Source organism: Pan paniscus, chromosome 4, assembly GCF_029289425.2.
Source record: "Pan paniscus chromosome 4, NHGRI_mPanPan1-v2.0_pri, whole genome shotgun sequence".
NCBI lineage: Eukaryota > Metazoa > Chordata > Mammalia > Primates > Hominidae > Pan > Pan paniscus.
The window spans coordinates 28,777,178-28,799,067 of NC_073253.2; the positions used below are offsets into that span (position 1 = coordinate 28,777,178).

At 37.4% G+C, this 21,890-nt stretch overlaps 1 protein-coding gene and 1 non-coding gene across 2 annotated transcripts; both read right to left on the reverse strand.

Moving 5' to 3' along the window:
• Positions 1-6,749: 6,749 nt before the first annotated feature.
• LOC100979972 (cytochrome c oxidase subunit 7C, mitochondrial) lies at positions 6,750-9,798 on the reverse strand. The gene is made up of 3 exons (XM_003822789.5): positions 9,588-9,798; positions 8,220-8,363; positions 6,750-7,044 (listed from the first exon to the last, which is right to left on the reverse strand). Exons 1-2 carry the CDS (start codon positions 9,660-9,662, stop codon positions 8,247-8,249), a joined length of 192 nt encoding a protein of 63 aa, XP_003822837.1. The 5' UTR covers positions 9,663-9,798; the 3' UTR covers positions 6,750-7,044; positions 8,220-8,246.
• Positions 7,144-7,206, reverse strand: LOC112439965 (small nucleolar RNA Z39). Its single transcript, XR_003028183.1, has one exon. It is a non-coding gene; the product is annotated as a small nucleolar RNA Z39 (small nucleolar RNA).
• Positions 9,799-21,890: the final 12,092 nt, after the last annotated feature.

Consider the following 21,890-nt stretch of genomic DNA (forward strand, 5'->3'; position numbering starts at 1 on the left):
TGTGAAGGGGGATTTAGATTTAAAATAAGTCCATTTTTTTCCTATGAAAACATGGAAATATTTAGAATTCCTTTTCTAAAATCCCGATAATTTACTTTAAATCCCACAATGAAAAACATTGCAAGCCATAGTCTTGCTGTAAGTTCATTGTACTCTGCATCCAAAAGTAATGGATTTCAGAGCTGTGTAATTCAGAACTATTTCCCCAAAGCACAGACTCTTAGTAAAAGGCAACATTTGGGAATTTCAGACCATCTGTTGTATAATTGGTAATGAAATAATGGTACCAAGATTAAGCAGAATTAGTTCTGCTATACTGAGTGTATACAACCCAATTAGTCAATTTTTGGTGTTGGTAAAATCCACAATTTCCCAAAACAGGTATATATATATATATATATATATGGGTGAAAGCAACTCTACGGGTGGTCCAGTAACTGAAAAGGGAAACTATGACCACTGAACCATCAGAAATTACCATCTGATAGGTTAAAAAAAAAAAGTAAAATATCAGTAATTTCATATGGTTCAACTTAGTATATATTCTGTCTGGGGAAAATAAAAAATCACTTTTAAACAATTGTTTTGGTAGCTAGTATGACGGCTGGAGTGTGAATAAAGATTTCACACTAGGCAGTTTCATAGATGGTATAAAATCCCTCTCGCAACATAATGAATGGGAAATTTTTTTGATAATACTAAGCTAATTAGGGTTAAGATGTAACCCTGATAAATTTATCAATATATGGGTACTTAACAATCACCTCCTGGTCCTCCTTAGAGAGGGATGCATCAAGTAGAGAACTTCCTAGACTGGTTTCTAATGCTTTTAAACTTGAAGATGCCATTAAATCTGATTAGTATTCTTCCATGCCTTCATCTATCTAAATGTATTTGTTGAAAGCTTAATATTTACTAAACATAGTGCTATGTTTTGGAATCCAGCAAAGAAAACACACAAAGCTTATTCTAAAAAATACAGACCCCCTATTCAACCCATAATAATTATGCTATCCACCTTTTGTTAGAGCTGGGAAAATTTGGAGGGAGGAGTGAATTTTAGTAGGAATAATCTGCAAAATTCAAAGTTGAGATGACTGTACAGGAATGTAACACAGAGCTGTACTGTTTTACAATGATACAGAGGTATTGAACAGGAAAGCACGAGGGCTCTGGCATGATGCTGTGTCCCTCTGGAAGAAGAGACTCACTTTCCAATTTTTACAAAAGTATACAATGGGTAAATAGAGTCCATGAAAATGAGAGATAAGGTGGAAATGGCTAGTAGGTAGTTGCTCAGAGCTGCATGTGAAAACCACTTTGAAAGCCCAAGATGACTTATCTCCATCATTCTGGCTCCTGTCCACGCATGAAAAGTGCTGAAAAGAGATCTTACCACCTCTGAGTCAGGCTTTTGTGTGGTACCCACATTTGTAATTGTAGATACAATTCACTTTAATTGGGAAGAGTCCTTAAAAGATCATCTAGTTGACACAATTCTTTGACTGAAGAATCAGAGAAGTAGATAAGTGATACTTTTCAAGGACATATGAAGTGCTTAAGTATTCTGAAGGTAGGACAACTTTTACTGCAGTAACTAATGATCCCCAAACCCCAAATGCTTATAACAATGAAAATTTCTTGCTCACTCTATACATCTGACATGGGGCTACACTTAGAGAGTCTTTCAGGAACCTAGGCTGATGGAGGCTATATCCCTGTAGCAGGAAGAAGGGAAGTTGGTGAAGGGTATACTGCCTTTTAGAGCTTTCATGTAGAGGTAATGCATATAACTTCTCAGTTTTTTATTGTCAAAGCAAAGGGGTTAGAGTTTGATCCTATGTGTACAGAAATAGAGCTGTCATATTTATGAAAAGCCTTAATGATTACTGTACCAGTTTAAGGAAGGAAATGTGGGTACCACACAAATCAACTATACATTTTTTGAATTATATACTCAGTAAAAAATCGTCACTGTATTAAGATATATGGAAAGTGGCTATCTTCCCTCTGGGTTATAACGTTACAATAGCTATGATAACAAAACACCATTTGATAATAGATGAAGTTTTTAAAAAGGTTTTGATGTAGGCAGAGTATAAATCATATAAAAGCTCATATTATTATTTTCTATTGAAAGGAGACAGAAAGAAAAAGCATAAAGTTTTTCTGCTCTATTCTATATAGCTTACTCTAAAGACCTATGCTGTGATCTTTATTTATTGGAAACACTAAAATTAAGGCTTATTACATGTTATGGCATTCCAGTCCATCTTTTTAGTATAGTATATAGAATAATTGCAGCAGGCAGTGTCTTTTGCATACCCAATAGCCACTTTCTCTTCCCTTTTTGGTAGAATCCTGACTTGTTTCAGTATCTCCTCTGCCCACATAAGACTTGTGAGAAAATGCTAATTGGTCAAATTTAATCATTGTCATGCTATTCCCTTGCCCGTGTTATATTCAGAAGTGAATTTATCACTTTTCTGGACAGTGACTAATGAGGGATAGTCTGAAGGAAAGCTTTCTTCACTTTGAAAAATAACAAAGACAGTAATTTTTCTTGCTGGGTATTGTCAAGTCTGTATGGGATAACTGGAACTGTAGCAGCCATCTTATGAGAATGAAAGAAATGGTTTAGAAAAAACAGGCTGAGGAACTTGGAGGGCCCTAAAATTCCTGAGCTCCATCTTTTGTTACACAAGATTAAAAAAAATAAAAAATTCCCCAGTTCTTTAAGCCAGTGCTTCTTAAAATGCTGGCTTGATATAAGATGAAGAGCTTTCCCAGAATGTATATCAACACACTTTCCTTCATTAAGGGTTTGTCTGCAAAGAAAAAGAGATATCAGATAGACTGAACAGTGGTGACATCGTTGAGTTACATTTTGGTGCAAATTTAAACTCATTTTTTTTCAACTGGATTATTTCAATACATTTATGTTTGGTGGGAGAACCAATTTCCAACTATCCAGGAAAAATTCATTTTTATTCGTAAAGCATTGAAACATACATTTAGTGCGTAAGAGGCCTAGAATTTGTTTTTAGGTAATTTTTATTCTTGGCTTCAGATTATTGAAAGGATTAATAGAATAGAGTGTTCATGGATCACCAGCTAAATTATAGATGCAGGATACATGAATAAAGAAGGCTCTCTGGGCTCAGAAAGATCACAAGCTGGTATGAAAGGTAGATAAGGAAATCAGTAATTACAGTACCTGCTGAATTATAAGGCCGTTTACAGGGTGTTAGAGATTTATGTGGAGTGTGTTAAATCAGGAAGGGACTGGGTTTGGTGGCACATGCCTATAATCCCTCAAAGGAGGAGTAATTGCGGCCAGGAGTATGAGACCAGCCTGGGCAATACAGTGAGACTCAGTCTCCTCAAAAAATAAAAAGTACTAGCCAGGGATGGTGACAAGCCCCTGTAGCCACAACTACTCCAGATGCTGAGGCAGGAGGATCCCCTGGAGGGTGGCAGCCAGCTACGATTGTGCCACTGTATTCCAGCCTGGGTGACAAATCCAGACCCTATCTCTTAAAAAAATAAAATAAAAAGGGGAGGCTTTATAGAAAAGGTGGCACCTGAGCTAAATTAAGACCTGGAGGTGGTACATAAAACTGTGTGATATGGCTGGGATGAGGCTGACACTATAGGGAAGTGACCATTGTCATGGTGAGGTGTCTTACAGTGAGTAAAATGATGACTTGCATTTTAGCACTATCATTCTGGCATCACTTTTTAAGACACAGTATCTACAGCACAGACCAATCTATTAACTATTGCAGAATTGCTCTGGGATCAACTTTAACGACTTACACAATGCCCATTATACTTCCCCCATCTCGCTTGTTTCAATTAAGCACTCTACACTAAAAGCTTAAGGAAATTTGCCTCAATTTAGGTGTATTTTCTTTTTTTTTCTTCTGTTTTCTTTTTTGAGACAGTCTTGCTCTGTCTGCCAGGCTGGAGTGCAGTGGTGTGACCTCGGGTCACTGCAACCTCTGCCTCCTGGGTTCAAGCAATTCTCCCGTCTCGGCCTAAGTAGCTGGGATTATAGGCGCCCACCACTACACCCAACTATTTTTTTGTATTTTTAGTAGAAATGGGGTTTCACCATGTTGGCCAGGCTGGTCTCGAACTTCTGACCTCGTGATTCACCCACCTCGGCCTCTGAGTGCTGGGATTACAGGTGTGAGCCACTGCGCTGGGCCTCTATTTTCATTTTTAATCTTCACAACTACACCAAATTAGATAAAAGGGAGGTACAGATTGTCAAAGACGAGAAATTTATCAACCCTGGCTTTGAATCCAGCCAAGACTTAGTTCTGAGCCCACATTCTTAACCTCTATGGTCTCTGCAGCAAAACCTAAGACATTTTGAATTACTTCCTTCATTGTGGCCATAACTTAATTACGGAAACAGTGATAGTGACTTCTCTTTAAAACAAATCCTGGATTCTAACCAAAATTCCTATTCCAGTATTCTAGTGAGTTAGGGAAGCATCTGCAAAAGGTACAAACTTTTTACTTGGTCCTGATTAGTTTCACATGGGCATTTGTGGGTTCATCCAGTGTAATTTTTTTTTTTCCCCAAGAATCTGGATTTTTATGGAGACCTCCTGGTTTTAAATATTTGCTTGAATTTTAAAAACCAGTTTAGGGAAATAGAAAACTGAACTACTGTTATGGTTAATTTTGTGTCAACTTGGCAAGGACACAGTGCTCAAATATTTGGATCAACAATCCTCTAGATATTTCTGTGAAGGTGTTTCTTGAATTATCATGAGTTTACCATTTAAGTCAGTGGACTTGGAGTAAAGCTGATCCTCCTTATGTGGCTAAGCTTCTTGAATTCGTTGAAGATCTTAATGAACAAAGACTGACCACAAGGAGGTCCTCCCGCAAGGAGGAATTCTGACAGCGACTGCCTTTGCCGAGTCTCCAGCCCGCGGGCATACCCATATTTTCAACCCAAGCCTCCAGAATCAGATGAGACAATTTTAATTTTTTCTATGTGCATCCTCTTGATCTGCTTGTCTAGAGAACCCTAATACAGAAACTAAGCAGTTATACACCCTCTACCACTTACAATAAACTTATGCACTTACAGCCAGCCTGCTGAAGGCTTTTTATGGGGATGGCACAATCTGTACTATTACAAGACAGGCAGAGGAGGTTTTTTTCTCACTCATGTATATCCCTCAAATACTTTTCTAGCTAGACCTAGCTACCCATAGCTGTTACTATTGATTCCTAATATATATTTGAACATCCTCTCCAAAAAATTCATATTCATTTAGGACTTGTGAGAAGTTTTTATATAACTTAATGGATCTCAAAAACAATCCAGTGAGGTAAGCCTTACCATAATTTCCAGGAAAACCAAAATCATCTAACGAACCTTAAACTCTTACTCTTGCTTCTACTTTGAGACAGAGTATCGCTCCATCACCCAGGCTGGAGTGCAATGGCATGTTCGCAGCCCAATGCAACCTCCGCCTCCCAGGTTCAATTGATTCTCCTGCCTCAGCCTCCTGAGTAGCTGGTACTACAGGCGCGTGCCACCATTCCCAGCTAGTTTTTTTGTATTTTTAGTAGAGACGGGGTTTCACCATGTTGGCCAGGATGGTCTTGATCTCTTGACCTCGTGATCCGTGCGCCTTGGCCTCCCAAAGTGCTGGGATTACAGGCATGAGCCATCATGCCTGGCCGCTTCAACTTTTTCCAAAGATAAAAAACCTTTATGTTCCATACAAGGAACTCTCTCAATACAGGATACCTGATTTATCACTGAATAATCAAAAAACAATGACATACAAGTACAGGGGATATATGAGCAAAGTCATATAAATTAAGGTTGCACCATAATTAAGTAGTTGTCAGGTGACTGTTGAAGAGCCTAAAGTGAGGCAGTAGTCGAGAAACAAAAATATCAAAATGTTAAGTTTTTAGCAAATCAGTAGTTGTACAGAAGGGCCATATAAGAAATCTAATGATATAGTGGGGAGTGGCCTACACAGCTATTTTCTTCAATGAAGAGATATAGAACCACTCAGAACAATTTTTCAAAAATCCAGAAATACACTTTTATGGAAATACTGTTTTTTAAATGTTGATTTAAAAAGAGCATCACCCTTTCACCAAAGTCTAGAGGCCAAACAGACTACCAGTTTGGAGTGTTTTACAGCATTTTAACATCACTGGTATTCCAACAGTGAGCAGAGGAAAATACTCAGTAGCTAGTTACTGTCCCACATCTTACACAAAGTCCTAAAATGTAATGACCTCATTACATTTTAAATGGCAAGCAGCATTTCACTACTTACAAAATAAATTCGATTCACATATACAATTACTAATCAGAACTACCTTTTATCCCATTTCTGCTAGGCTATATGATAGTCAAAGCACCAGAATAAATTGGGAGTACTTCCTATACTACAAATTTCATGGTATTATATTCAATTTCAAATATTCTTTTATTCATTCTAAATAAGACCAATACTGGTCACCAAAACACTTACTGAGGCAAACACTTCTGTTTTAGGTTACAGACCTAGAGGAAAAAAAACAAAAATGAAGCTCCTAAATATCTGATTAACCACAACTTCAATTTGAATAAATTAAGTTTTCTTGATGATTAATCAATCATGGGAAAAAAAATTTACTATGTCAAAGGGCAAGAGCAAAAGTATTTTTTCCAAGTTAACGACAAAAAAAAAAAAATCACAGAAATAAACCTAAGATCGATTTGTATTTCCCTTTTATTATATAAATTACCAACAAAATCCTGACCTGGGAATCAAAAATTTAATATAACCTCAGTTTAACACCATTAAATAAGCTAAATCACAGAGAGTAATACTGGAATGTTACCCAAATAATAAAGTAGGCAAATGGCCAATTATTACATTCCCTATTTCAAAAAAGAGGCATTAAGCATTCACGTCATAAGTTTATTGACAAACATATCTAGTATGGCATATGAGTTCTAGTTTGATCCACTTCCAGAGGTTGCACCTCTTAAAATGCTCTTCATATCTACAAAATAAAAACAGAAATTAATGGCATTTTAAAAATCCCATTCATTTAACAGAAATCATGTAGTTTCATGAAAATATTTTCTATCAGTTTGAGTAGTACATCAGAAAGCGTTTACAGTATCATGAATTCATTCATACTGATTTGCTTCATCACATGCACCGCAACCTTTCCGCATTAGTAGCTTGGATAAGTTATTCCCCCTCTAAACTATGACACTCTTTCCAATCATCCTAGTGTTCTATAGTATTACTCTGAGAAACTCTGATGACAATTAAGCTAAATAAATATTTTATCCACACACAGCAAATCTGCTAACCTTCCAATATGAACGACTCCTTTGAGCATATATTAACATATCCCCTTGACACAAGGCTTCTCAACCTCAGCACCACTGGTAATTTTGCCCCCAAGTCGGAACGATCAAAAATGTCTCACATTGCCAAATGCCCCATTGTGTTGTAAAATCATCCTCATTTAAGAACCACTGCCTTAATGAGGAAAGTATATTTAAAAGTTTGAGTTTCCCAACATGGCTGAGTTGGTGAGGCACAGATTTACAATTGCATAATTATCTGGGACTTATGTATCAAGGAGCACTAGAAGGGTTTTATCTTCAGGGATTTTTCACAACTTAAACAAGTATTGTAAGCCAATTTAAAAACTGGGAGCACAGTGACCACTTTCTAAAAGAAATGGAAATGTTTATAGTGTTTTAAAAGACACATTCTCAGCTACTGTTCTAGTAACAGTGTTCAAGATAGAGTAACATTAATCAGTTTATCAGTTTTACCTGGTTAAAAGTGTGAGTTCTGCAACAAGAAACTGCCTGGGCAAGAGTCCTGGTCCACCATTATACTAGTTATGAGATGTTGAACAACTTAACATCTCTGTGTCTCAGATGGGGTTACTATCATCCGCCTCACAAGCTTGCTAGAGAACATGAGATATCGATGTAAAGTGTACCTGATAAGCAGTAGTATTCAATAAACACTGGCCATTATTGAAATATTTTTATATAGGTTTACAACTAGTCTCCACCAATGCCACATCTACACATAACCTCAGGAATCAGCCCTACACAACAATGTATTTGTGTGTGTGTTCTGGGTGATGGGGAAGAGGCTACTTAATAAAAAGGCCTGCTTTAAGATGATTAGAAATCCACTAACTACCTGTTAAATGGAGGAACTGAAACATCCTTATGTTTTAAGCAGTTGGTGTCTTACTACAAGGAAGGGTGTAGCAAATGCAGATCCAAAGTACAAACACATCTTAGCTAGTAACGACCACTTGTTTTCCACTGAAAATGGCAAATTCTGTTGGAAAAAAAGAGAAAAGGTAATCGAAATTGAATCTCAAATCATCTGCTTAATAATCAAAATACAAGTATACAGGAAATGCTAGTTATATTTATTTTACATCATCAGGTTAACATATGCCATAAATCATAACATCGTTTTAAACATTTATCTTTCAAATCCTATGACCTTCATCACAAAACACTACAAGGCAAAAAAATCTGGCTTTACTAAGCACTAGGCAATGAATGGTCTTGAGGACTCAAACGTCAAATAGTGAGAAGTTTCTTATTTTAGAAAATCGAAAAAACTACTGTCCTAAGTAGTCACCTTAGAAGATACATGGCAATGTTAAGTGCAATACAGCTCTTTTTTTTCTTTTTTTTTTTTTTTTGAGACGGAGTCCCGCTCTGTCCAGGCTGGAGTGCAGTGGCCCGATCTCGGCTCACTGCAACCTCCACCTCCCGGGTTCAAGCGATTCTCCTGCCTCAGCCTCCCGAGTAGCTGGGATTAGAGGCACACACCACCACGTCTGGCTAATTTTTTTGTACTTTTTAGTAGAGACAGGGTTTCGCCATGTTGGCCGGGCTGGTCTGGAACTTCTGACCTCAGGTGATCCGTCCGCCTCAGCCTCCCGATTACAGGCCTGCGCCACCGCACCCGGCCCACAGTTTTTTTTGTTTGTTTGTTTTTCATTACCAAGCACCTTCTCTGGCCTTTATGACTAGGCCTCGTGTGACCCTCCGAGATTGTTACTGCTATGTGGTTTAAGTTATTTACACCTGAGGCCAAACCCAGCCTTAACTGAGGTGAAGGGTTAGTACTTCTAACTTAGGCAGCTAGTTTAAAAAGCCTGTTCCATAACCAGAGGCCCTGATTTCCTCATGATTTTCCAATGACCTTCATTTCGGGTCCGATGACCTCCAGCTCGGCTTTAAGCCACACACCTACAGCCGTGGCCTCCCGGAGCCATCTCAGGGCTTTCTGCGGGGCGGGGGAGGGGGCGTCAGGTGGCTGATGGAGGCAGGGCTTCCGGATCTACCTGCCCATTCCTTTAGCGGCTACGCGCTAGGATGCCCAGCTTCCTCACTGGTCCTTGGGGTAAGTGGAATGCTAGTCTGCGTCTCAGCCTGGTTTCTGGCTATCATCTCCCTCGCCACAGCCCGGAGGCGGCCTTGCAGGTGCGCGAGTCACAGCCAAGCGCCCCCTCCCCCAACGAAGCCGTGCCCCTTACACACTAACCTTCCCAGGGCCCTCCTCATAGTGGCTCCTACGGACCACAGAGGTTGTGAACCTCCGGATGCTCTGGCCCAACATACCGATGCTGGAAGCTCTGCGAAAGGCGCAGAGAACGAGGACAGATGAAATGGCGGCACCTCACCAAGACCTTTTTTTTCACGACCTTGTTCCCCGGTGCGCAAGGACTGAAAAGAAAGATGGGAAATGGGGCGGAGCCTTGAGGAAACGCGACAAAGCGGAAATCGCCCTGGATTGTGGGAATTGTAGTTCAGACCATTGCGGCGCCTTATCAGCCCCCGAAGGATTGTGGGAAATGTAGTTTCGCGCCAGGCTTAGGTCTAGGATTCCTGGGGCCTGTTACCGGAAACGATTTTATTGAATCAAGTGAAGCAGTTTCACCCCGTATACTCTAGTCTGTTGAAAAGGACAATAAACCCATCCCTTTTCTTTTCTTTCTTTCTTTCTTTTTTTAAAATAAAGTATATGCTAGGTGTCAATGATTTCGAGGACTTTTGCCAATGCTGAGAGATATGTGCTAATGATCCTAGCTGAAGAAACAAAGAATAAACACAAGCAATCAAACAACGTGCAGCACAAAGGACTTCAGAGAGAAAACTGAAGTGCTAAGGGAATGATCACTAAAGATAATGGAAATCGAATAAAAAAGAAGGAAGAACAAAGGGCAGGGAAAACTCAAGTCTGGTATGAGTACAGCATGTGTGAGGAGTAGAAGGGAAAAGTGGCCTCTGACACCTGGAGCTAGCCTGGACTAGGAACTGGTGTCCGCCTGATGAACGTACACAATTTCAGCAAGCATTAGCATCCAACAAGACCACTCTGACAGTGTTCATTAAGAAAAGAATATGATCACTGTGTAATCACATCTGAACACAGATAAAACATTGTCCAAGCCACGAAAATGACCGGACATCACCCTATCTGGTTTAATTTGATGACTTCTGCTTCTTTACCAATTACAATCTTAGCCTTGATCTAGCCTTTCTTCCTCCTAAGATTTGGTAAGATAGCCAATATTAGGAGAAAAAAATCCCAAATCCAATAAGCATTTTCTAATATTTTACAGAGAACCCTTACTGCAATGAATAATAAACCCCGTTTGTCAATTACATGTGTGCTTCTGGTGGTCTTTGACCAGAAGGTATTGAGAAGAAACCAGTGATAAATGAACCTGGGAAAGTGGTGTTAGGTTAGATTGTGAAAGGCCCTGGTAACCTAAATGTTATGTTATTCATCTGTGGGGGAGTGTATATTGCCTCACGTGTCTCATTTATATAGCATTAGGAAACAATTCCAATAAGACCTAAGGTTTGCTTTGAAAAGGGCATAACATATATGCTTTTTTCATCTTTTTTTTTTTTTCTTTCAGTTTTTGGAAGAGAACAACCATGCCCCCCCCAAAAAAACACTTAAAAAAAAAACACTTAAATTCATATTTTGTTTCAACAAGTAGCTTCTTTTTGAGTAGGGGTTCATGAAATGCATCATAACTGGTGTCCTCTACCACCTAATTTATAGAAGTTATGTGACATTCCATTTTTTTTTAACATTCCGTTCACTGCCTTTACATATTAAAGAATTCTGATTTAACTATAATTGAGAAACTTTTTCACACTTAATATTTCTAGATTACACTTTTCAATCTAGTGTAAGTAATGTTATCTGTGGATTTGGTTCATTGTTGCTTCTAATTCACATTAATTTAGCCTCCATTGGGTATCTGGCTTTGAGTTAACTCTTTAGGGACCTGCAGGGCAGAGATTCCAGAATATGGTTTCAGAACTGTCTGCCTTCTCATGGGCTTTGTGGTAAGTTAAATGCAAAAAAAAAAATATGTTTGGCCGGGCGCGGTGGCTCACGCCTGTAATCCCAGCACTTTGGGAGGCCAAGGCAGGCGGATCACGAGGTCAGGAGATTGAGACCATCCTGGCTAACACGGTGAAACCCCGTCTCTACTAAAAATACAAAAAATTAGCTGGGCGTGGTGTCGGGTGCCTGTAGTCCCAGCTACTTGGGAGGCGGGGGCAGGAGAATGGTGTGAACCCGGGAGGCAGAGCGTGCAGTGAGCCGAGATCACACCACTGCACTCCAGCCTGGGCGACAGAGCGAGACTCCATCTCAAAAAAAAAAAAAAAAAAAAAAAAGTTTATACCTATGTAAATATGGGGGAGGGTGGTGGTTACACTCAAGTGCCGGGCATGTGAGTGAAGCTACCTTGGACACTTCAGCCCAGCCCCGCCCTCAGCTGAATATTGCTGAGTGACCACAGTCACTGCTGTGTAGAGCAGAGTTGTCTAGTTGACTCCTACCCAAAATGTTGTTCTAGAGATTTGTGTGGTATAATAAAATGGTTGTTTTTTCAAGTCATTAAGTTTGGGGTAGTTTTTTATGGAGCAACAAAGAGAGAACTAGAAGTAACACAGCTGCTCTATTTAAGGAAATTAGCCTTTCTTCTAGATGCCATGAGGAAAACAGTTTCTCATTACCAATCTGTAGATGAGAATTTGGCTGTATCATGTAAAATATTATCTTTGCTTCAAATATATCTTTCTCTGGAGTCATGTTTCTGTGATAGTTCTTCAGCTATAATGAAGATGGATGTGCCAAACATGCCAAAACATTGAAAGTATGGGAGGTAGAGTGGTTCCATTTGAAGGTGGTGTAGCAGCTGGCATATTCTAGAGAATGCTAGACACTCAGAAATGCACTTTGCAGCTTTTTGATGCTACTGATAAGTTAGGAGGTAAATTGAAGTGGGATTCAAAGTGGCTGAGATCACTTATTCTTGGCAGATTACTGACTTTTGTATTAGTGGCTAGATACCACCTATAGAGCACACTCTTGAGAATTATTTCAAAATATTTTCTAAAGAATATTTTTGTCAATAAGCCACACTGAGCACAAAATAAAATTTTATACTAGTTGCTATATGGTTTTTTCTTAATTACTAAGTAGAAAGCAATTAATAAATTAGTTAACTAATGAATGTAGTCTGAGTTTAGGAGTTTTATGCTAATCTTGGTCTCTTTCAAATTCACTAAAGAAGGAAGAAAAAGTTTAAATAAATCTAGCAATATTCCATTTTTGTGTAGGCATCATAGGAAATTAAAGATGGCCACAATTTTTTGGAAATTCTTTCTATTGAGTGGTGGGGTCTAACATCCCTTTTCTTGACCTTAGTGACCGGATTGACCAACAGAATGCAACAGAGTGACATTCTGAGACTTCTGAGGCTAGCTCATCAAAAGCCTTGCAGCTTCTCTTTAGCAACTTGGAATGTTTTCTTGGGAGAAGTCAAATACCATGTGAGAAGTCTATCCAGAGACTTTCAGGACTAAGAGGAAAACCGAACTAACTATATGGAGAAGCCACATTACCGGGGGCAGGGGTTGGGGGTAGGCTATGTGCAGAAGGAGAGAGGGAAGAAGAGGGAAGAAGGACAAGGAGAAGGAGAGAGTAAGTAGGGAGAGGGAGACAGGGAAAGGGACAGACTTACCAGCACCCAGCTATTCTTGCCATCCCAGCCCAGGCATCAGATATATTTGTAAAGGTGCCTTCAGGTGACTTTAGCCACAGCTATATTTGCCTGCAACTTTATGAAGCTTGTTAAACAAGAACTGCCCAACTGAGCCCATTAGCCCCCAGAATTGTAAGAGAAAATAGTAAATTGTTTCCTTGAGTCACTAAGTTTTGGGGTAGTTTGTTATACGGGAGTATAAACCTGGAACAGATATGATTTATTTTTTCTTATACAAGTAGCCTAACAATTTATATTCATGTCATAATAGCTGGCAAGAAAAATGTGAATAATTCTAGAGCAACTTTGGATTCAGTATGATACTCTTTCACTATAAAGTGCATTTAAAGAGAAATGAGACATTTCATGAATTGATGGGTACAAAATAGAAAGTGTCTTTAGAGACATGAGGTTTACTTCAGCATTATATCTTAAAAATAAAATCCAATTATTTTAAGTAGTGAGTAGGGTGTATATCAAAGAATGAGCAATGTACTTTCTAGATCCACTTGAGGCTTTAGAGACTGAAATTCCGTTATATAAAACAGTATATCCAAAAACTAAAGTACAATATTTGTCATTTTCTCAATATTGTATAGAACAGTATATCCAAAAATTAAAGTACAATATTTGTCATTTTTCTCAACAGCTGCTATATTAGATTTTTAAGGACTAGGTTGAAGTTTTTTAAAAAAATAAATTGTTTAGTGAATAAACTATATGTTTCCATCCTATGTTGCAAAACTCAAGTTAACAAGTTTCTTTTTAAGTTTTTATAACTTCTCGCTACTGTAGCATTAGAATCAGGGCTCTGTGTTAACATCTATTTGAAATTTTATATTTGTTGGGGAAAGGGTTGAGGGGGAACCTGGCTTCAGGAAAAGGAGAAAATGAGATTCTTCTGAAGAAATTAGGGTTGTGAAATATTCTGTGAGTCTTCTGAATGATTTATTGATGACTCACTGAAAGAGAAAGTTTTGCAAAAATCCTTACTTACTGATCAAAAAACTATAATATATGTTTAACTCTTTATATTGTTTCTTCTTTGTAAAATGCCCTCACTTCCTTCCTCTTTTTCCTATTGTTGACTTCGAAATTCTACATCCATGTCACTTTCTCTAAGAAGCCTTCCTAAAACCCTTAAAAGAAATCAATTTATCTTTCCTTCAAGGTCACCTAGAATTTAATTTATAATACTCTTATGTTAGTAATGTCATGCATTGTAATTAGTTATGTATGTATCTATCTCCTTACCATATGCTTCTTTTTTTAAAAAAAAAAAAAGGACAGTGTTTTGTCATTTTATCCTCTCACATAGTAAGTACTCAATAAACTTTTGTTTCATGAATAGATGGATAAATAATGTATTCAATACAAAGTGGTTCAGTGTTTCTTCAACAAAGTGGTCCCTGGTGCAAAACACATATTTTTTCAGTGGTTCACTGTGTTCTTAATTCTACTTAAACTTTTAAAATTCATTAATAAAAACTAACACCCAGTTCTTACCATAGCCTTTACATATAAGATCTCATTTAATCTTCATAATAATACAAAGTGGTTCAGTGTTTCTTCAACAAAGTGGTCCCTGGTGCAAAATACATATTTTTTCAGTGGCTCACTGTGTCCTTAATTCTACTTAAACTTTTAATATTCATTAATAAAAACTAACATCCAGTTCTTACCATAGACTTTACACATAAGATCTCATTTAATCTTCATAATAATCCTATGAAGGAGCTATTACTATTGTTATCATTACTATTTTATGGAAGAAGCAATTGAGACTAATGAGTCTAAATAACTTGCTTTGAGCATCAACAGCTAATAAGTAGCAAAACTGGAAGTTAAACCAAGGTTTATCTGATTTCAAAGTTTCTGCTCCTAATCATTGCATACCGTGGTCTAAATGAATTGCTTGGAAGACATGTTTCTCATATCCTAAGGGAAGGCAGGTGATAGTTCAGTTTATACATGATTATATATGGATTCAATTGTGTGTGTGTGTGCATGTGTGTGTGAGATATGGTTTCACTCTGTCCCCACCCAAATGTCATCTTGAATTGTAATCCCCATAATCCCCATATGTTGTGGGAGGGACCTGGTGGGAGGTCATTGAATCATGGGGGCAGTTTCCCCCATGCTATTCTCCTGATAGTGAGTGAGTTCTCATGAGATCTGATGGTTTTATAAGCATCTGGCATTTCCTCTGCTTGCACTTCTCCTTCCCGCTGCCTTGTGAAGAAGGTGCCTTGCTTCTCCTTTGCCTTCCACCATGATTGTAAGTTTCCTGAGGCCTCCTCAGCCATGCTGAACTATGAGTCAATGAAACATCTTTTCTTTAGAAATTATCCAGTCTCAGGTATGTCTTTATTAGCAGCATGAGAACACACTAATACGGTGTATGTAGGCTCTTCATGACTTAACACTTCATCTTCTGCTGCCTTACGGTGAACAGATCTCTCAGATTGCAGAGAGAATTAGAGTTGCACTGTTCTTCAGGTTCCAGAGACAGCATGACTGGGTGGTAGAATGGCAGGGCAGACTGCCAGGTCTTGTGATCATTGACTAACACCAGGGCTCTGAACTTGTGCGTCTAACACATCTAAATTATCTTCTAGGAGACTTGAAGTCATTGGTTTTGCAGACATTAATCAAATCCACCTTTGGAAATATTTTCTTCAGAAAAGTTAAATCTGCCAGGGCTTGAGATTGCAATGGGATAATTGCATGCTGGCTGCCTCATTCTTATCCTGTCTCAGCTACTTAGCTGGCCTGGGGTTGAATCTCTTGCAGAGGGATACTAGACCCTACCACATTTATGGTGCTTTTCTACTACTAGAAGGGAGTGAGAAATGCCTGGATTATCCTTTTGTTATTATTTCTACTTAAACATTTAGAAGGAGGGAATTCTCCCTAACTCATTCTACGAAGCCAGTATCACCATGATACCAAAGCTAAACAAGGACACAAGAAAATAAGAAAACCACACACCAATATCCCTGATGATCATAGATGCAACAATCCTCAAAAACATACTAGGAAATGGAATTCAATAGAAGATAAAAAAATACATCAAGATTAATTGGAATTTATTCCAGAAATTCAAAGATGGTTCAACATGTGCAAATCAATAAATGTGATTTACCACATAAACAGAATTAAAAATAAAAACCACACGATCATCTCAACGCAGAAAAAGCATCTGATAAAATTCAGTATCTCTTCAGGATAAAAACCTTTAACAAATTAGGAATAGAAGGACCATACCTCAAAATAATAAAAACCATATATGACAGACCCACAGGTAACATCATAATGAATGAAGAAAAGCTGAAAACATTCCTTCTAAGGTCTGGAAGAAGACAAGAATGCCTCCTTTCACCACTCTTATTCAACATAGAACTAGCAGTCCTAGCCAGAGCAATCAGAAAAGAGAGAAATGAAAGGTATTCAAATTGGAAAATAAGAAATCAAATTATCTCTGTTTTCTGATGATATAATATTATACCTAGAAAACCCTAAAAAGATTCCTATATTTGATAAATGAATTCAGTAAAGTTTTACGATACAAAATCAGCATATAAAAATCAGCAGTGTTTCATACACACCAATAATGATCAAGCCAAGAAGCCAAGAAGTAAATCAAGAACTGAATCCCATTTACAATAGCTCTAAGAAGAATAGAATACATAGGAATATATTTAATTAAGAAAGTTTCAAATAAAATTATGAAACACTGAAGAAAGACATTGTAGTCGACACAAAAAAGTGGAAACACATCCCATGCTCATGGATCAGAAGAACTCATATTATTAAAATGACCATACTGCCCAAAGCAATATACAGATTCAATGCAATCCCTGTCAAACTAGCAACATAATTTTTCACAGAATTAGAAAACACAATCCTAAATTTCATAGGTAACCAAAAGGGAGCCTGAATGGCCTAAGCAATCCTAAGCAAAAAGAACAAAGTTGAAGGTGTCATATTTTCTGACTTCAAATTATACTACAAGCCTATAGTAACCAAAACAGCATGGTGCTTGGATAAAAATAGATAGATCAATGGAGTAGAATAGAGAACCCAGAAAGGAAGCCACATAACTACAGACAACTGATCTTCAACAAAGTCAACAAAAACATACACCAGGGAAATCACACCCTATTCAATAAATGGTGCTGGGAAAATTGGATATCTATATGTGGAAGAATGAAACTGGACCCATATCTCTTATCATATACAAAAATTAACTAAAAAATAGGTTAAAGACTTAAAAGACCCCAACTATGAAAATACTAGAAGAAAATTTTGGAAAAACTCTTCTGCACATTGGCCTTGGCAAAGAATTCATGACTAAGAATTCAAAAGCACAAGAAACAAATCTAAAATAAGACAAATGGGACTTAATTAAACTAAAAACTTCAGCACTACGATGAATAATAATCAATAGAGTGAAGAGACAACTTGCAAACTGGGAGAAAATATTTGCAAACAATGCATCCCTTAGGAGCCTGAGATCCAAAATTTACAAAGAACTCAAACAACTCAACAAGAAAAAACTCCCAAAGCTCATCAAAAGTGGGCAAAGGACATAAATAGACATTTTTTTCAAAAGAAGACATACAAATAACCAACAAGCACATGAAAAAATGGTCATTACTAATCATCAGATAAATGCAAATTAAAACCACAAAGGGATATTACCTTACACCAGTCAGAATGGTTGTTATTAAAAAAGTCAAACAACAACAGATGTTAGTGAGGATGCAGAGAAAAGGAATGCTTATGCACTGTTGGTGGAAATGTAAATTAGTACAACCTCTATGAAAAACATTATGGAGGTTTCTCAAAGAACTAAAAATAGAACTGCCATTTGATCCAGGAATCCCACGACTGAATATCTAACGAAAGGAAAGTAAATCATGATTTCAGAAAGATACCTGTGCTCATATGTTTATTGCAGCACTATTCACAATAGCAAAGATGAGGGAATCAATCTAAGTGTCCATCAGTGGGTGACTGGATAATGAAAATGTGTCTATATATATATATACATATGAATATATATATATTCATATGTATATATGAATGAATGCTTTAGGAATACTACTTATTTATTTTAAAAGAATAAAATCGTATCCTTTGCAGCAACATCAATGGAATTAGAGGCCATTATCTTAAGTGATATAACTCAGAAACAGAAAGTCAAATGCCACATGTTTTCACTTATAAGTGGGAGTTAAATAATATATACACATGGACATAGGTTGTGGAATAATAGACATTGGAAACTTAAAAACATACATGTGGGAAGTGGGTAAAGGATGAAAAATTACTTAATGTGTGTAATGTACACTATTCAGGTGATGGTTACACTAAAATTCAGACTTCGCCACTATGCAATATAACCATGTATCAAAACTGCACTTATGCTTCCTAAATTTATATTAAAAATTTTTTATTTAAAAATATTTGTGCGTTAGGTTGTTTTTGCTCTGCTATAAAGAAATACCTGAAACTGGGTAATTTATAAAGAAAAGAGACTTAACTGGCTTACAGTTCTGCAGGCTGTACAGGAAACATGGCGCCAGCATCCGCTTCTTGTAAGGGCCTCAGGGAGCTTATAATTATGGCAGAAGCCAAAGGGAGAGTAGGCCCATCACATGACAAAAATGAGAGAAAGAGAGAGAAAGGGTAGGTGCCAGACTTTTCTAAAAATACAGATCTTGTGTGAACTAACTGAGCAAGAACTGACATCCCTAAGGGGATAGTGCTAAACCATTCATGAGGGATCAGCCCATATCATCCAATCACCTCTCATTAGGACCCACCTCCAACACTGAGAACCACACGTCAACATGAGATTTAGAGGAGACAAACATTCACACTATATTGATTCGGAAATAATTTGATATATTTAAAATATATAAAATGTATAAAATATACTTATTTTTATATATGAATTTATAAATATTACCTTATACTTAATGGAAATGTATAGATATTTAAATATAATAATAAAATTTAATTATTTTAAAATATTAGGAAATAATTTCAAACTTGCACAAATAAAGTTGCTTAAATAAAATTAGTACAAGAAACATTTATATATTCTTTAGCTAGATTTGCCTATTTAAAAAACTTTATTTTATTTTCTTTAACATTTGTACTTTTTCTTTCTCTATACCTATTTTTTTTTCTGAGTGGTTTGAGCCTAACTTACATTGTAACACTTGACCCCTAAGTACTTCTGTGTGTATTTCCTAAGAATAGGGCTATTCTCTTATATAACTACAGTGCTGTATCAACCTGATGAATTTATACTGATATAATATTTTTATCTATGCATATTCCAGTTTTGTTAGCAGATCTACTAATAATGTCTAGAGACAAATACTGCATTTAGCCATTATATCTCTTTATCTCCTTAGTCTTCTATAAGCTGGAGCATTTTTGATACGATTTTGCTCTGTGTCCCCACCCAAATCTCATCTTGAATTGTAATCCTCATGTGTTGAGGGAGGGACCCGTAATCCCCACATGTCGAAGGAGGGAGGTGACTGGATTATGGGGACCATTTCCTTCATGTTGTTCTCGTGATAGTGAGTGAGTTCTCATGAGATCTGATAGCTTTATAAGTGTTTGACAGTTCCTCCTTCACCCGCTCTTCTCTCTCTCACCTGTCGCCACGTAAGATGTGTCTGCTTCCCCTTATGCCATTACTTTAAGTTTCCAGAGGCCTCCCCAGCCATGTGTAACTGTCAGTCAATTAAATCTTTTTTCTTTATAAATGACCCAGTCTTTGGCAGTTCTTCATAGCGGTGTGAAAACAGACTAATACAATTTCCATAGCCTTTATTTGTCTCTTAAGAAACTAACATGTCTGAGTAATACAGCCCATCTCTACATTTTGAAAAACACAGAACATTCCTCATTTTGTGTTTGTCCAGCGTTTCCTTAGGAGTAGACTGAGACTATGTGTTCTTGGGCAAATGCTGCATAGGTGATCTCGTGTCATTTTAGGGCATCACATGCGGAGGCACAGTATGTCCATCTGTTCCTCATTGGTGACATTAATGTTCACAATGTAGTCAAGGTGTTGTTTGACTTTTCCACTGTGCAATTACTGTTTCTCTCTTGCAACTAATAAGTACCCCATGGGAAGACATGTTAAGACCATGCTAATATCTTACTCCTCACAAAAATTTCCTTTGGATATAGGCTCCACTGATTATTATTTCCTGATTATTACCATAATAGTTGGGAAATAATGATTTTCCAACTCCAGTACTCCTTCCATATTTACTAACTGTCCTTTTAGATTCAACTATATGAAAAAGAACTTCTTCCTACTCTATATATTTACTTAATCTATTTATTATTGGTAAACACTAATGAATTTTTAAGTGGTTTATAATTCAATACTCTACTTAAGTATTTTAGTGCTTACATTGTTCCAGATTTGGTAGCCCCTTCAAGCTTCCATCTGTGTTTGTTATGTGTCCTCATCAATTTTATTTTTTAATATTTCTTATTTTATTTCATAACAAGATATTCCTGGCCTATTTATACCTACCTTATGTCAGTCCTGGGAACCAGAATCTCTATGAAGAATGCTCATTGGTTTTTGTTAGTGGTAAATGGTAATAAAGATCAAGGGCTGGGTGTTTTGTATGTTCACTGCTACTAGGATGCCTTTGCTTCCTAGAAGTTATGTATGTACACATAACATATACGTGTACATAAACATGAAAATGCAGATGCATATACACATTTTAGAAATCATATCTGGCCAGGCGCGGTGGCTCATGCCTGTTATCTCAGCACTTTGGGAGGCCAAGATGGATGGATCATGAGGTCAAGAGATAGAGACCATCCTGGCCAACATGGTGAAACCCGTCTCTACTAAAAATACAAAAATTAGATGGGTGTGGTGGCACACGCCTGTAGTCCCAGCTACTTGGGAGACTGAGGCAGGAGAATCGCTTTAACCCAGGAGGCAGAGGTTGCAGTGAGCTGAGATCGTGTCACTGCACTCCAGCCTGGCAACAGAGCAAGACTCTGTATCAAAAAAAAAAAAAAAAAAAAAGAAAAGAAAGAAAAAAAAAGGAAAAATAAAAAAGAAAAAGAAATCACATCTTTCGTCAATACCTCAATTTTTAATCCATCCCCACAGGGCTCTTTCTTGCTTTCCCCTGCTCCAAGTCTGATCTATCTTGCTAGGAGAAATAATGGATTTTCTTTATAGTCTGTCTATAGAAAATGATATTGCAAAATTGTCACATGAAGGGGTGATCAAAAGGTATGCAACAAAAAACTATAGGAAACTGTCTTATAGAAATGTATCAGGCAATTAATGATTAAAATATTATTTTACTTTCCTATGTTTGTCCTTCACATGGCAGCAGCAAGGAGAAGTGCAGAGTGAAAGGGGGTAAAACCCCTTATAAAGCCATCAGATCTCATGAGAACTCACTATGACGAGAACAGCATGGAGGTAACCACCCCCGCTTCACTTCAACACCTAATGTTTTATTTTTAATGCTTTGTGGTTTTTATCTAAAAAGTGCCTCCTTATGATCCACCTCTGCTTGTCACCTAGCACAACTGCATAAATTAATGTCCAAGGAGACAGAAATTGTCAGAGAATGAAGTGCGTTCAATTATACGATACATTTTTAAAATGTTATTTTTTCCCCAAGTGTTTCAAAATATATATGCTACAGGATGGCTTTATTCAACAGTCTCGGCTCCAAAATAACTTCTGGGTA